The sequence below is a fragment of the Equus asinus genome, chromosome 26, assembly GCF_041296235.1.
Source record: "Equus asinus isolate D_3611 breed Donkey chromosome 26, EquAss-T2T_v2, whole genome shotgun sequence".
Classification (NCBI taxonomy): domain Eukaryota; kingdom Metazoa; phylum Chordata; class Mammalia; order Perissodactyla; family Equidae; genus Equus; species Equus asinus.
In genome coordinates, this window is record NC_091815.1 from 42,709,392 (window position 1) to 42,723,438 (window position 14,047).

General features: G+C 59.3%; 3 protein-coding genes across 4 annotated transcripts; 1 reads left to right on the forward strand and 2 right to left on the reverse strand.

Moving 5' to 3' along the window:
* Window positions 1-205: 205 nt before the first annotated feature.
* TRIM28 (tripartite motif containing 28) lies at window positions 206-6,397 on the forward strand. The gene is made up of 17 exons (XM_044760145.2): window positions 206-694; window positions 1,026-1,138; window positions 1,361-1,493; window positions 3,137-3,272; window positions 3,358-3,474; window positions 3,564-3,678; window positions 3,800-3,946; window positions 4,056-4,170; window positions 4,257-4,363; window positions 4,459-4,495; window positions 4,577-4,622; window positions 4,695-4,947; window positions 5,039-5,358; window positions 5,439-5,562; window positions 5,657-5,743; window positions 5,821-5,958; window positions 6,049-6,397. Exons 1-17 carry the CDS (start codon window positions 358-360, stop codon window positions 6,223-6,225), a joined length of 2,502 nt encoding a protein of 833 aa, XP_044616080.2. The 5' UTR covers window positions 206-357; the 3' UTR covers window positions 6,226-6,397.
* A 708-nt stretch (window positions 6,398-7,105) lies between these two features.
* CHMP2A (charged multivesicular body protein 2A) lies at window positions 7,106-10,245 on the reverse strand. Of its 2 annotated transcripts, none has more exons than XM_014865630.3 (6): window positions 9,893-10,245; window positions 8,857-9,066; window positions 7,794-7,973; window positions 7,590-7,720; window positions 7,438-7,499; window positions 7,106-7,320 (listed from the first exon to the last, which is right to left on the reverse strand). In XM_014865630.3, exons 2-6 carry the CDS (start codon window positions 9,022-9,024, stop codon window positions 7,193-7,195), a joined length of 669 nt encoding a protein of 222 aa, XP_014721116.1. In that variant the 5' UTR covers window positions 9,025-9,066; window positions 9,893-10,245; the 3' UTR covers window positions 7,106-7,192. The 2 variants fall into 2 exon arrangements, with proteins under 2 accessions (XP_014721116.1, XP_044616144.1); XM_044760209.2 differs by having other exon boundaries at window positions 8,857-9,148; window positions 9,893-10,092.
* A 445-nt stretch (window positions 10,246-10,690) lies between these two features.
* UBE2M (ubiquitin conjugating enzyme E2 M) lies at window positions 10,691-13,745 on the reverse strand. The gene is made up of 6 exons (XM_044760210.2): window positions 13,340-13,745; window positions 12,033-12,127; window positions 11,863-11,901; window positions 11,668-11,771; window positions 11,292-11,355; window positions 10,691-11,208 (listed from the first exon to the last, which is right to left on the reverse strand). The coding sequence occupies exons 1-6, from the start codon at window positions 13,446-13,448 to the stop codon at window positions 11,068-11,070; spliced, it is 552 nt and encodes a 183-aa protein (XP_044616145.1). The 5' UTR covers window positions 13,449-13,745; the 3' UTR covers window positions 10,691-11,067.
* Between the last annotated feature and the right edge of the window lie 302 nt (window positions 13,746-14,047).

Below are 14,047 nucleotides of genomic sequence, written 5' to 3' on the forward strand. Positions count from 1 at the left end.
GCAAGGCGCCTAGCGCGCATGCGCGTTGGCGTCGGCGCCAGTTATTTCTGTCCCGCCCCCCAACCGCGGCTCTTTCTGCGAGCGGGCGCGCGGGCGAGCGGTTGCGTGTGTGGTCCGTCGTGTGGGTCTTGGCGGCCGCTGAGGAGGAAGCGCGGGCGTCGGCGGCGGGAGGCGAACAGGCAGCGGGCGGCCAGTAGTCGGCAGCGCCCCGCGCGCAGCGGGCGGCGGCCCAGGCGGCGCGTGGCGGCGCTCGGCCTCGCGGCGGCGGCGGCCCAGCCGTTGGCGGCGAGTGCATCTGCGCTTGCGCGGTGGGCCCCGCGCCCCTCCTCCTCCCTGGGCGCCCCCGGCGGCGTGTGAATGGCGGCCTCGGCGGCGGCGGCTTCGGCGGCGGCGGCGGCCTCGGGCAGCCCCGGCCCGGGCGAGGGCTCGGCGGGCGGCGAAAAGCGCACCGCCACCGCCGCCGCCGCCTCGGCTTCGGTTTCGGCTTCGGCCTCAGCGTCGTCACCCGCGGGGGGCGGTGGTGAGGCCCTGGAGTTACTGGAGCACTGCGGCGTGTGCCGGGAGCGCCTGCGGCCCGAGAGGGAGCCGCGCCTGCTGCCCTGCCTGCACTCGGCCTGCAGCGCCTGCCTCGGGCCTGCGGCCCCCGCCGCCGCCAACAGCTCGGGGGACGGGGGTGCGGCGGGCGACGGCGCCGGTGAGTACGGGCCGGCCAGGGCGGCCCCGCCCCCCGCCCCACAGCGTTTGGTCCTAGCTCGGCACAGGGATTGGGGGTCTTCTCTGCGCGTCAATGGCTGGGGTCGCCCGGGCGAGAGACGATAGGGACCCGGATAGTGCTTGGCTGGATCGGGTCTGAGCCGTCGGGCGCTGAGATGGGGCGTCTGCTTCGAGTTCGATGAAAGAAGGATTTGGGTCCTGCCCCGGGAGCGGGGGTCTGGCCTGATGTGGAGGTTGGGGCCCGGTAGGGAGATGGGGTTATAGTTTGGACGTGAACATGCAATAGTCTTATTTCTTCCTGTTTTTCACAGTGGTGGACTGTCCTGTGTGCAAGCAGCAGTGCTTCTCCAAAGACATTGTGGAGAATTACTTTATGCGGGACAGTGGCAGCAAGGCTGCTACCGACTCCCAGGATGCGAATCAGGTATGTCTTGCTCTATCAACCTTCAGGAGGCCTCGGGCCATGGGGAGGCGGCACCAGCCCAGGAGCATGGTACCAACTCCAGATTTTATTCTCCCCACACTACGAGGCTCTGGTAGGCTTCCTAGTTTAGGTAAAGGCTTAGTTCAGGTTGTGGTTCTTGAGATGTAAATATGCGCCTATTTGGTGGTTCTGTTTTTTTTTGACTCTTTGTTTGCCTAGCAGTGCTGCACTAGCTGTGAGGATAATGCCCCTGCCACCAGCTACTGTGTAGAGTGCTCTGAGCCGTTGTGTGAGACTTGTGTGGAGGCACACCAGCGGGTGAAGTACACCAAGGACCACACCGTGCGCTCCACTGGTACGTAAGGCTGAGGGAGTGGTCCAGGTTGCCTTCCTATATACACCCTTAACTGCTTACGGTGCAGGTTGCAAATGGTGGATGCGTCCCAGGGTGCTTCTTTAGGCGGTACTAACAGAAGGGTCTGAGGGCAGAACTCAAAAATGGGGAGGCTGGGGCTGTGGTGTGAGTTTCTGTGGGTCTAGGTGGTCAGAGAAAGGCCACAGGCAGGGGACTGGGGAGTGCACAAGGGACCTGAGTGTGCCGCAGGGGATGTATGAAGAATTTGAGGAAGCTCATCAGGGAAGCCACCAGGCAGGGCATGGGCCCCAGTTTTGGAGGGACCCCTATGTACAGTCAGGGAAACAGGTATTTGGGAAAGGATGTGAGGGGCCTTCTGGACCTGGAGTTCTCTGGCACTTGGTTTAAGGCTCTGTAGGGGAAAGTGACGCCTCTGGGTCACTGTCTTAATAAGCTGTGAGGGCCCTTAGAGCATCATTGAGAGTGAGTTCTGGAAGTGTTTTATCTTTGGGTTGTAGGTGTTTTACTCGAAGATCAAATAGGCATGTCCAGATATTTTTGTGAATGTGCTGGCAGTGGTACAGAGAGGGGTTTGGGAGCCTTCTGAGTCTAGCCTGGTTTTCGGTCCAGAACTCCCTGTGAATGGGTTTTTGGTAGTTACAGTGTGGCTCCTCCAGCTCAGAGGTGGGAAGATGAGGATGGAGGTGGTGGCTGTGGAGCGTGAGGAGTCAGGAGGGAAGGGCAGAGGTCTGCAGGGTGTCTTGTGTTCCAGGCAAAATTCAGGGTTCAGGAGGGGGCAGTATTGGAGAAGCCAAACACTGGCTGATCATATCTGAGTGTAGTGTCTCAGGCTGGGTTGGTGCAGCCAGGTCATGATTGGGATTGGGGAGGAAAGAAGGACTTGTTCCCAGACAGCTTTCTAACGGGGACAGGCACGGGGGGTGGGAGTCAACATGGTATATTGGTCTTTGGTGGTATTATTCTGAGCACCAGGATACTCCCCTCAAGAGGGGGCTTGATACCTTTCCGAGGGTTCTTGTCTGATGTCTTATCTCTCCCACCTTGGGAAGGCTGTGCAAGGCCTCTTGTGGGTTGTAAGAAGTCCATGGTCTTCTCTTAGCAGAGGAGAGAGGGGAGGTCACCAGGCCCGGCTCCTGAGGAAATTGCCTGTCTCTAGGCCCTGATTTGCTTTCTGTGCCAGAAAGCAAACATTCTGCATGCTGGGATGCCACAGTAGTCAGAATCCCCTCCCCTTCTGGACAGAAGCTGCTGTGAGTGGAGGAGAAAGGGAGCCCACTGGGGGGTTTGGAGGAGGATCTTTCTTGAATGTCCCTCTGGAGAAGATTCTATTAGAAGGAACAGTAGAGGGGAGGTCTCTCCTGGTAGAGGTCATCATTCTTACATTTTTTTGTTGTCACTACTAGAAGCTGAAAGGAGGGGGGGTTCTCTTGGCCATACTGGGGCAGAGGGTTTTGAGAGCAAGGATCTGGTCTTGTAGGCCTGTGCTTTCCTGGCCACTGCTGCAGGGCCCTCTGGGTTTTCCCAACAGACAGCCCAGGACAGGCAGGAAGTGAGGCCCCAAGCCCTGTCTGCTCTCTGAGTGGCTGAGGATAAGCTCCAGCCTCATGGTTCCTGTTCCTCAGGGCCTGCCAAGTCAAGGGATGGTGAGCGCACCGTGTACTGCAATGTGCACAAGCACGAGCCCCTTGTGCTGTTCTGCGAGAGCTGTGATACACTCACCTGCCGGGACTGCCAGCTCAATGCCCACAAGGACCACCAGTGAGTCCTGAGGTAGGGTGGGTGAGTGGGTGGGTGCTGCCTGTTGCCACGCACAGTGCACAGGACTATTTCTCTCTCTCATCAGATACCAGTTTCTGGAGGATGCAGTGAGGAACCAGCGCAAGCTCCTGGCCTCGCTGGTGAAGCGTCTGGGGGACAAGCATGCAACATTGCAGAAGAACACCAAGGAGGTTCGCAGCTCGTAAGTTGTGGATGCCAGGGTCGTGGAGGTTCCCTGGGTGACCACCTGCCTGACAAGACCTGAACTGACCCACCCTGACTTTCCTCCAGGATCCGCCAAGTGTCTGACGTACAGAAGCGTGTGCAGGTTGATGTTAAGATGGCTATCCTGCAGATCATGAAGGAACTGAACAAGCGGGGCCGCGTGTTGGTCAATGATGCCCAGGTACACTCTCTGTGAGAGGGAGGGTTCCTGGGCTCCCTCTGCTGCCTGCTGATGCCATCCTTGCGTGGAGGGGTCCTAGTGCCTTCTTCTCTCCTCAACCCTGTTGCCTTTCCATCCACAGAAGGTGACTGAAGGGCAGCAGGAGCGCCTGGAGCGCCAGCACTGGACCATGACCAAGATCCAGAAGCACCAGGAACATATCCTGCGCTTTGCCTCATGGGCCCTGGAGAGTGACAATAACACAGCCCTACTGCTTTCTAAGAAGCTGGTGTGTGTTGTGTGGGTGGGCACCCAGGTGGTGGGTTCTAGACGGGTGCCTCCCAGCAGCCTGGATCCCTGTTCACTGCATGTGTACTGAGGCACTTCTCCACCCCCAGATCTACTTCCAGCTGCACCGGGCCCTCAAGATGATTGTGGACCCTGTGGAGCCACATGGCGAGATGAAGTTCCAGTGGGACCTCAACGCCTGGACCAAAAGTGCGGAGGCCTTCGGTGGGTCCTTCTCTGTCCTCCAGCTGTAGCTTGCCACCATCCCAGGCAGTGTGTTATTTTATGCTTATTTTATTGCCTTCCTGTAGGTAAGATTGTGGCAGAGCGTCCTGGCACCAACTCGACAGGCCCTGCACCCATGGCTCCTCCACGGCCTCCAGGGCCCTTGAGCAAGCAGGGCTCTGGCAGCAGCCAGGTGAGCAGGGGAGGGGGACTATGGAGGGAGGAGAGGGATGCGGGGTCCTGTGGGATGCTTGCCCACTGAGGCTTGTTCAACTGTTTTGCCTACAGCCCATGGAAGTGCACGAAGGCTATGGCTTTGGGTCAGGTGAGTGGGTCTTCCTGTTAGGTGGGAGAGTTGCAGTACTCTAGGTCTAGCTCAATCTGCTGTCTCCTCTGTCTTGAGCAGATGACCCTTACTCGAGTGCAGAGCCACATGTGTCAGGGGTGAAGCGGTGAGTGTGGTTATCCTTTGATGGAATGGGGTGGGCATAGGGATGGATGCTCACGCCACGCTGCACCCACAGGTCCCGCTCAGGTGAGGGTGAGGTGAGTGGTCTCATGCGCAAGGTGCCACGGGTGAGCCTGGAGCGCCTGGACCTGGACCTTACGGCTGACAGCCAACCACCAGTCTTCAAGGTCTTCCCAGGCAGCACCACTGAGGATTACAATCTCATTGTTATTGAGCGGGGTGCTGCAGCTGCTGCTGCTGGACAGCCTGGGACTGCGCCCCCTGGCGCCCCTGGGGCCCCACCCCTGCCGGGCATGGCCATTGTCAAGGTGAGCTTGCCCCAAGTGACCCTGGCAGGGAAATGGATGATGTCTGCTGTCCAGGCCTTTATTCTGCTGAACACGCGTCACCTCCTTGCAGGAGGAAGAGACAGAGGCTGCCATTGGAGCCCCACCTGCTGCCACTGAGGGCCCTGAGACCAAACCTGTGCTGATGGCGCTGGCAGAGGGTCCTGGTGCTGAGGGCCCTCGCCTGGCCTCACCCAGTGGCAGTACCAGCTCAGGCCTTGAGGTGGTGGCTCCAGAGGGCACCTCAGCCCCAACTGGTGGCCCAGGTGCCCTGGATGACAGTGCTACCATCTGCCGCGTCTGCCAGAAGCCAGGCGACCTTGTCATGTGCAACCAGTGCGAGTTCTGCTTCCACCTGGATTGCCACCTGCCTGCCCTGCAGGATGTGCCAGGGTAGGAGGCTATGTGGGGTCTGTGTGGGGTGGAGGGCAGGGCCATCTCCTGTGCAGCCCCTCATTCTTTTTTTCTTCCAGGGAGGAGTGGAGCTGCTCGCTTTGCCATGTGCTACCAGACCTGAAGGAGGAGGATGGCAACCTGAGCCTGGATGGTGGTGACAGCACTGGCGTGGTAGCCAAGCTTTCTCCAGCCAACCAGCAGGTGAGAGCGGGGGCCCACTCCCTTGGGGGTTGCCCAGCAGTTTACTGCCCTCAGCTCACCCTATGGCTCTTGATGTTTCTTGTAATGTTTATAGAAGTGTGAGCGTGTCCTGCTAGCCCTGTTCTGCCATGAGCCCTGCCGGCCCTTGCACCAGCTGGCTACTGACTCCACCTTCTCCCTGGTGAGTCCTGGGACTTGGGAGGAGGGGAGGGGCAGGGGCTGCCTGGTTTCAACTTTGGCCTGTGTCCTTGCCTACAGGATCAGCCTGGTGGCACCCTGGACCTGACCCTGATCCGTGCCCGCCTCCAGGAGAAGTTGTCACCACCTTACAGCTCCCCCCAGGAGTTTGCCCAGGATGTGGGCCGCATGTTCAAGCAGTTCAACAAGCTCACAGAGGTGAGCCTGTGGAGAGTGGGCTTGTGGGCAGGGGGAAGGGAGGTGGAGCGGGGAGAGCTAGGACCCACCCATCGAAATCTGCTTGCCCAGGACAAGGCGGATGTGCAGTCCATCATCGGCCTGCAGCGCTTTTTTGAGACTCGCATGAATGAGGCCTTCGGTGACACCAAGTTCTCTGCTGTGCTGGTGGAGCCCCCGCCACTGAGCCTGCCTGGTGCCAGCCTGAGTGCCCAGGAGCTGTCCAGTGGCCCTGGTGATGGCCCCTGAGGCATGGGCCCCCTGGGCCAGTCCAGCGTGGCTCTATTCTCTGTCCTGTCACCCCTGCCCCCACCATCCTCTCCCTCTGGTGGCCTGGCTCCCACTCCTTGGTGGCCCCATCCCCCAGCTCCTCACTATATGGTTTTTACTTCTGTGGATTTAATAAAAACTTCACCGGTTCCTCAGGCCTTGGTTGGTGGGGACAGTGGTCCTGGGACCTAGTCTTTGTTTGCATCAATCTCCCAAGCTGTGATGGGCTGAGTAGGGGTGGAGGCACTTTCCCCTAGCCATGTGGGTGTCCAAGAGCATCCCTCCTGGGCCCTTCCTGATGTTGGGGGTTCCTTCGGTGGGTGGGTGGGAGGGTCACAGGGTGCACACACTGGAGGCTGTTGGGTGCCATGTAGGTAGGCAGCAGATAGGGTGAAGTCCCAGGTATATTGTTACATGGTGTCCACACTTCCTCAGTGTTTCTTGGAGTTGGGTGTAACCATTTCTCCTTACCAGATAGGGCATCACAGTGAACTAGGTGGGCAGAGACTCCCATTGGGGCCAAGGTGAGCTGGGTACTGGGTACAGTATTCCCCAGGATTCTACCCAGGGTATCAGGACCTCACCAGCTTGGGGATGATGGTGTTGAGGCCAAGGCATTGGAGGCCCCAAAGGGGTGCTGAAGCAGGGCCTACAGCTGACCTTCAGCTCCCAGGCCCTGAACATCCTGGGTGGGCTTGGCCTGTCCACCCCTGTACCAAACTGGGAAACAGTCCACCCTTCCCTATCCCATAGCCCAGCTGATCTGGTACTTGTCCCTATGCCACCCAGGGGCAAGTGACTCCTGTGCCAAGAGACACTTGCTCTGCCCACATCAGGCCAGTCACACAGGGCCAGGAACTAGTGTCCAATCTCTTTTTATTACAGGAAGGAGACAGTGAAAATGCTGGGTGGGCATCCACTGGTCTCCTGGGGTGGCATGGAGTGGTCAGTCCCTCCGCAAGTTCTTCAGCCGCTCCTCCAGGTCTGCATCAGCATCGACTAGGGCTGATGCTGCGGCCTCTGCTTTCTTCCCACTGGCAGCCACACTAAGTGAACCTCCAGTGGAAGGGAGGTCTGCAGAGAGTAGGGATTAGGAGAAGAGCCCCCATGGAGAGTAATGCTAGGAGAGGGAGGATCAGGGGCTATGGCTGGGCTGTGAATGGGACAGGGACCAAGGCTTTGAGTACTCACTTGACAGCTCATCTGTCAGGCTCAGTCCTAGCTCATCCAGGACCTGGGACACGACAGCATCACTAGGGAAGAGAGAAGAGGAACTCTATTAGGGCAAGGGACATGGGAAGGTCAGGTATCCATCCACACACTCCCACCTAGTGTCCTCGAACCTCTCCTCTTCATCTTCCTCATCACCCATAGCATCATCAATGGCATCGTTCATCATCTCCTCCTTCATGTCCATGATCTCTGCCTGCCGTTCAAACTCCATCATGATCTTCTGGATCTGGGGCAGCTTCAGCTGGAAGTGGGGGGAGGGTGAGTCATCCCTGAATCAGAGGGGGGACAGGGAGGGGAAATTGGGAGAGGCACACCTGTCTGTTCATGGTGCCCATGGCCTTGGTGACGCCCTTCATGGCTTGTGCCATTGAGTTGTTAGACTTGAGTGTCTGGATCTTGAGAGAGACAGCCTGGATGTTGGCCCGCATCAGTACAAATTTGCGCACGTAGCGCCGTGTGCGCACCAGGTCTTTTGCCATGATGCGCACAGCATCCTGAGTGGACAAAAAGGTGGCAGAGAGTGGGCCATGTGAATATGCTTGCTCCCATCCCACCATTCAAGTTGAAGCTTTTGGAGACTTTTCGTGTGGCTAAACTCAAGTGGTCACTGCTTCCTCCCTCCCAACCTCACCCTCCAATCCTCTTGTGGAGTGGTCATCACTCCACAAGCTCCTGTGTAAGGTTCTCCTCACCTCTCAAATGCTGGAAGGCAGGGCTCACTCTTTGGGGGTCCTTTTCCCCCCATGTCTAAAGTCACTCCCTCAACTTCACACCCTCATTCAAGCTTTTTATCTGAAATCACATAAAAACCTATCCAAAACTCAGCTTTTGACTTCCTCCCCAAACCTCTTGCCTTGCCCATCCCAGGAAGTGGGACCTCCTCAGCCCAGCTGCTAGGGCCAAGGCTCTGTCACCCATCAGAGGGTGACATCTGCTCCCTACTAGTTCACGCTGTCTCCATCTCTTCTCTCACTGGGCTCCAAGTCAAACTGTATTCCAGGCCAAGTCTCTTCCAGTAAACCCTTCGACTTAGCTCCCACTGCGGTCCATGATTCTGAGTGCTCTGGCCTACATCCACTTCTCTGAGGTCACCTATCACTCCTTCACTTAACATATGCCACTCCATCTGCTTGATAACATTTGCTGCTTGGATCTTCAGAGGCTCTCTTCATTACTCAAGGTTTACTTCTGACAGCACCTCCTTGGAGACAGCCTCTTTGGAGCCACCAACTAAGGAAGCCCTCCTTACCCTTCACTCCATTTTCCCTGAAGCATCTATCTGTTGGTGTCCTGTCTGTCATGCTTGCTGCAGTCACAGCAGTGCCTCAGTGCCTGACCAAGCCACAGCACCTAGCCCTGTGCCCCAACCCAGCTCACCATCTGGCCCTGCTTGGCCATCTTCTTGATGTCCGCAATGATTTTCTTCTCCTGGGTCTCTAGCTTCTGTCGCTCACGGTCCAGCTCTCGCATGGCGCGGTTCAGGGCCCGCTGGTTCTGCCGCAGCAGCTCTTCTGGCGTCTTCCGGCGCCCAAACAACAGGTCCATGGAGGCAGAAGCCTGCTAGCGGGCTCGCGATAAATGCGAAGCCTAGATGTGGGGCAGCGGGGGATCCAGAAAGAGGGGAAGAGGCAGAGGCAGGGTCACTGTGTGTGTGGCACAGGCAGAAGGCCTGCAGAATGGGAAAGGGCAAGCAGGGAGAGGAGGCGTGAATGGAAAGCCAAAAGATTGCAGCCTGGAACATCAGGGTAGCCCCAAGTGAAGACTTAAAAGTTACTGACAATGTACCCACTCCAGCCCCTCCTCCATCACAGTACCCCCATGGAGGTTCAAGGCTTCAGCCTCCCTCTCCAGACGTGGGGGGTGAGGCCTTGTAGTCTCTGACGGACTGAGACTAGAGGTGTATGCGCGTGGGTGCAGTGGGGCATTTGGGACCCTCAGCGCCAAGGAAAGGGCAGTTGTAGGGGTACTTGAGAAGGGAGGGCAGGATAATTGGAGGCCCTGAGTGCCAAGAACAGGGCCGATATAGTGGCTCTGAAGCTAACAGCGTATGGATGGCATTAGGAGTGGGGGGGAACCTGGGTGCAGAAGATACAGGTGGGGGGTGTTGGGGCACCCTGTACACTAAAGACGCGATGATGGACTTTGGGGCGCCCTGTAGACCCAAGACAGGGTCTGGGGTCGTCGGGGACCCCTGTACACCGAGGACCGGATGATGGGCGTTTCGGGCGCCTTGTCCACTCAGAATCTGGGGGCGTCGGGGCTCCTGTGCACCGAGGGCAAAGCGGCGTCAGGGGCCCTGATGATGAGGCCAGAGTCCCAGGGAAGGGCGAGGCACTGGAAGCTCCAGCGAAGCCCTCGTTCGCCACCGCCCACTCTCCCAACCAGGACCCACAGCCGGGCAAGGGCCACTCACCGGAGCCGTGACGGGGGCCTGCTTCCGCTTCCGGGTCACGCTACTCTCGCTCTGACAGCGTGCCGCCCACCAACCACAGCCCCTCGGTTCTGTCGCCTCTACCGTCGCCGCCGTTTCCGGATTAAACGACCTGACGTCACAGGCCCCGTCGGCACCGGGAATGCTGGGAGGCGACAAGAGCGCGCGTGCGCACGCGCTCTGGCACGGGGAGACGCCCAGGCGCATGCGCAGTAGCTTCTGTTTCTCGGGTGCAGCGAGGATCTTCTACAGGTTCGACTGCCGCCTAAGGGAGTGGAGCCACACCCGGAGCCCCGGCGGGGTTGCTGTAACTTCGGGTGTCTTCCGTCTAGTCCCCTCAGAAGTGTTGCATTCCACCATATCACCCACTAGAGGGCCCTGCTCGTCCGAAGGACCCTGACATCTCCCTGATGTTTCTGGACCTCAGGCACCTGGTAGCAACCAGTAGCACCCACCAGGGTTCTCCTCCGCGGGCCCACCCATGGCAGAAGGGAGCAGAGCTGGAGACGGCGCGGACTTTCCCCTATGTTGGCTTACCGGCCTGGAAGCCAGCGGTTATGGGATCCTGCCCCTCCCTCATCCCAGACTGGGATTCATCCCACTCAACCCAAGGCTTGGAGCTTGGTCCCCCCCATTAGCCGGAGGGCTGCTCCAGCCACTGGGCAGCCTGCTAAGGGGTGCCCAATGCCACCTGTGACCACACCTCCCACCACTCTTGCCACAGGAGCCCTGGTGGACATCACCTGTCCCTCCCACCCAACAGAAGGAAGAGGCAGAGGCTATGCAGTAACATTCCCCTTTAATAGCCTGGTGGAACCTCCAGTGGTGGAGGGGGAGTTGTGCCAGGGCCCCGGCCATCCAGTCCCCTTGGCCACCCACCCCAGAGCCCAGAGTGGGGGGCTGGACAGCACCCAGCAGGGGGCTAGACAAGCCAATTCATTTCCCATCGCTGAGTGGGTCGGGGGAGGCTGTGCCGACCTTAATCACATGGTGGTTAAAAAAAAAAAATAGGAGCGGCTGGCAGGGAGGGGAGGCAAGGCCAGGGCATGGGATTTCCCCACCGGCCGCCCCATGCCCCCCACCTGTGGCCCCCAATAAATATTTGCAGGGGATGCCGGGGCTGGTGGCCCTGGCAGGGGTGGGTGCGTGTGCCAACCCTATTTCAGGCAGCGCTCGAAGTAGGTAGAGCCGATATAGCCACCCCGCATGGAGCGCTGCACGTTCTGCTCAAACAGCCGCCGGTTGTTCTGCAGGACCTCGGCGGCCTCCTTGTTCAGTGGGTCTTCAGGGTTGGGCTCCTGTGGCCGGTATGGGTGGAGGTCAACAAGCCCAAGGAGCAGAGGGCCAACCTTCCCCTACCCACCCACCCACCCCTACTCACCAAGAAGAGATACTGCAGGCCATAAATTATGGAGTTTATCGTAAGGACTGGCTTCCAGTCCTCTCTGTGGGCAGAAAGTATAAGGGTCAGGGGATTGGTGAATGGGAGGCTGTCACAGGCCCTGTGGGGACTGGACAGGTTAGACCCAGCGCACGGGACAATGCAGATGTGAAAGACTAGGTGGAGGGCACAGAGCAGGACAGGTCAGGGACAAAGCCAAGATCAAGCCATGAGAAAGAAAACATGGAGATGAAAAGACAGAGGGACCAGACCACAAAGGAGAGAGAAGGGGGGATGGAGACCGTTGCAGTGCAAGGCCATGAGGAGGGCCTGGCACGCAGGGCTAGGGATAGCAGTGGAGGGCCAGCGCCCTCACCTGAGGATGTTGAGGCAGACGTTGCCCTCGAGGTCAATGTTGGGGTGATAGACCATCGTCTCACACTTCACCTTGGGGGGGTCATGCGGGTAACCCTGGCCCACCTGGCTCCAGGAAAAGAGAGGGGAGGTGGATAGGTACCCTGGCAGTTGCCTCCTCAGCCCAGGGGGCCACCCCTGCCCACCTGGGACTCACCTTAAAACTGAACACAAACTTCCCGCTTTTGTAGAAGCCCTGTTGGGGAAGAAGAGAGGAAGGTGTTAGGGCTGCATCCTGCAGGGCCCGACAGGTGAACCAGGTCTCCCTACTTGAGGTGAGGCCTTTCTCAGGTCTATGCCTGGGAGTCCAGCTGAGTGTGCCCTCACCTCATCAGGACAGATAACCAGCTTGAAGTTGAGGAGGTCGTCCGGATCTGAGAAGCTGATGTCACACGTTTTGGGCAGGTTCAGCTCGTTTATGTCTGCATTTGCACAACAGAGAAGGGGAACAAAGAAAAGAAAGGGAGATGGAGGAAGCTAAGTCCAAGTGTCAGCAGAGCCCCCATGGCCTCCTCCAGGACTCCCAGGGCTCTGTCCTGGGCTGTGCCCCACATCCCCAACCCTCTCCCTGCTTTTTCCACTCCCTAGTCTCCAGGCAGGCTCTTCTGGATCCCCAACACACCCCAACCATGCATCTTCAATTGTGGCTCTGCTCTAGCTCCCGGCCCAGGGTAATCAACAATCCTTTTGAATGCACAGCACCAAGTCCCAGCACCCAACAGCTGGGTCCCCTCAACCCAGCTCCTAAATGCCCCCACTCCCATGTGGCCCCCAAGAGTCTCTGACTACCCTAAACCCCAGGATCCCCAGCCATGACCTCGACTTTATAGTGGACACTGCTGGTCCCCATTTGTCCACCCAAACTCAAGGACCCTGCCCCCCGTACCATAAGTCATCCCCTCACCAATCCCAGGCCCCCGTTGTCCCTCCTCTTCTCTCTCTGCTTGTTGTCCCAAATACAGGTTCCCATCTGATCTCAGACCTGTGAGTCCCCAGTCTCCCTACGCTATACCACTGTCTGACTCTAAGATTCCCAACACCTCCAGCACAATAGACTAAATCCAACCCCACTCCTGTTTCCAATTCCTGGAACGCATTATCCTCTCTCCTCCACCTGTCACCCCAAACTCCAAATTGCCAAGTGACCCCCCCCAAGACCCACGATTCCTAGGCCCCAGAATCTACTCCACTCCATCTGACTCCACCCAGTGACCCCAACATAATACACTAAATCCTCTCCCACTACTATCCCCAATCCCAATATCATCTCTGCCTGTCACCTAGTTACTATCTGACTCCCAGACTCTGGAGAGTCCCAGGCCCCCCACCCCCCCCCTCCACCGCCTGACCCTCAAATTCCCGGTCCCTAGTACCAGATGCCTAGTTTTCCAAATATCCTAAATGCCCCATCCTCGGTCCCCCGTCTCTGAGCCCCTGGTGACTACATTACCCTGCCTCTCATTTCCCCATCCCCCCCAACCCCTAGGCTCTGACCGCCGACCCCCCACATCCGCGGCCTCCCCGTCTCTGACATCTCTGATCCCCGGTGACCGCATTATCCCACTCATGACTCCCACATCACCCCACCCCAGGCCCTGACCATTATCTCCTACCTCCATCCCCTAACCCCTTACCCTTCTGGATTCGCAGCTGCGCCGCCGACGCCTTCTTGCTGCTGCCCTTGGTGCCGCCCGCCGACTCCTCCTCCTTCTTCTGCTGCTTCAGCGAGAACAGCTTGATCATCCTGCCGCCGCCGCCGCTGCCGCCGCTGCGGGGCCCGGGACCCCGGCCACCCGGCCCCCCGCCGCCGCCCCCGCCGCCCGCGCTGCCTCTGCCACTCGGACTCGCCGCCGCGGCCTCCTCCGCTGCTGCCGCCGCCCGCCCGGCCTGCCGCGCCGCTCCGCGCCCACCGCGCGGCCCGCGTCGGCTCCCGTAGTCCGGCTCTGGCCTGGCCCGGCGCCTCGGGCTCCCTCGGCGGCGCTCGGGCCGACTCGGCTGTTCTCGGACCCGCTCGGCCCCGCCTCCACAGGCCGCTCCCTCCTCCCCCTCGCCCGCTCAGGTCTCCTCAGGCCCAGCTGAGGCTACGGACGCGGGCTCCTGGGGCCGCGCCGCTTGCTTGTTCACTCGCTCCCTCTGCAAGGAGGGTGCAGCTCGAGGTGGAAAGAGGAGGCGGCGGCCGTGTACTGGAGGAGGCTCGGTTTCCGCGGCAGCAGCGGCTGCAGCGCCGGGTTCTGCAACGGCCTCGAGCGCCCCACCGCTTCGGATATTTCCGCCGCCTGCCCGCTTCGGCTCTTCCCGCCTGGCCTGCGTTCTGCGCCTGCGCAGCCACCGGTGCCTCCGCT

Bases quoted from the DNA above. Each gene is read 5' to 3' on its own strand.
- TRIM28 (XM_044760145.2), top strand. From the start codon at position 358: ATGGCGGCCTCGGCGGCGGCGGCTTCGGCGGCGGCGGCGGCCTCGGGC. The intron at 3,475-3,563 runs GTAAGTTGTGGA...ACTTTCCTCCAG, and splicing joins ACCAAGGAGGTTCGCAGCTC to GATCCGCCAAGTGTCTGACG. The intron at 3,947-4,055 runs GTGTGTGTTGTG...CTCCACCCCCAG, and splicing joins TACTGCTTTCTAAGAAGCTG to ATCTACTTCCAGCTGCACCG.
- CHMP2A (XM_014865630.3), bottom strand. From the start codon at position 9,024: ATGGACCTGTTGTTTGGGCGCCGGAAGACGCCAGAAGAGCTGCTGCGG. The intron at 7,500-7,589 runs GTTCGAGGACAC...TCTCTTCCCTAG, and splicing joins GAGGAAGATGAAGAGGAGAG to TGATGCTGTCGTGTCCCAGG. The intron at 7,321-7,437 runs GTGAGTACTCAA...TACTCTCTGCAG, and splicing joins CCTGACAGATGAGCTGTCAA to ACCTCCCTTCCACTGGAGGT.
- UBE2M (XM_044760210.2), bottom strand. From the start codon at position 13,448: ATGATCAAGCTGTTCTCGCTGAAGCAGCAGAAGAAGGAGGAGGAGTCG. The intron at 12,128-13,339 runs GTAAGGGGTTAG...GTGCAAATGCAG, and splicing joins GCAGCTGCGAATCCAGAAGG to ACATAAACGAGCTGAACCTG. The intron at 11,772-11,862 runs GTGAGTCCCAGG...TCCTGGAGCCAG, and splicing joins AGTTTGTGTTCAGTTTTAAG to GTGGGCCAGGGTTACCCGCA.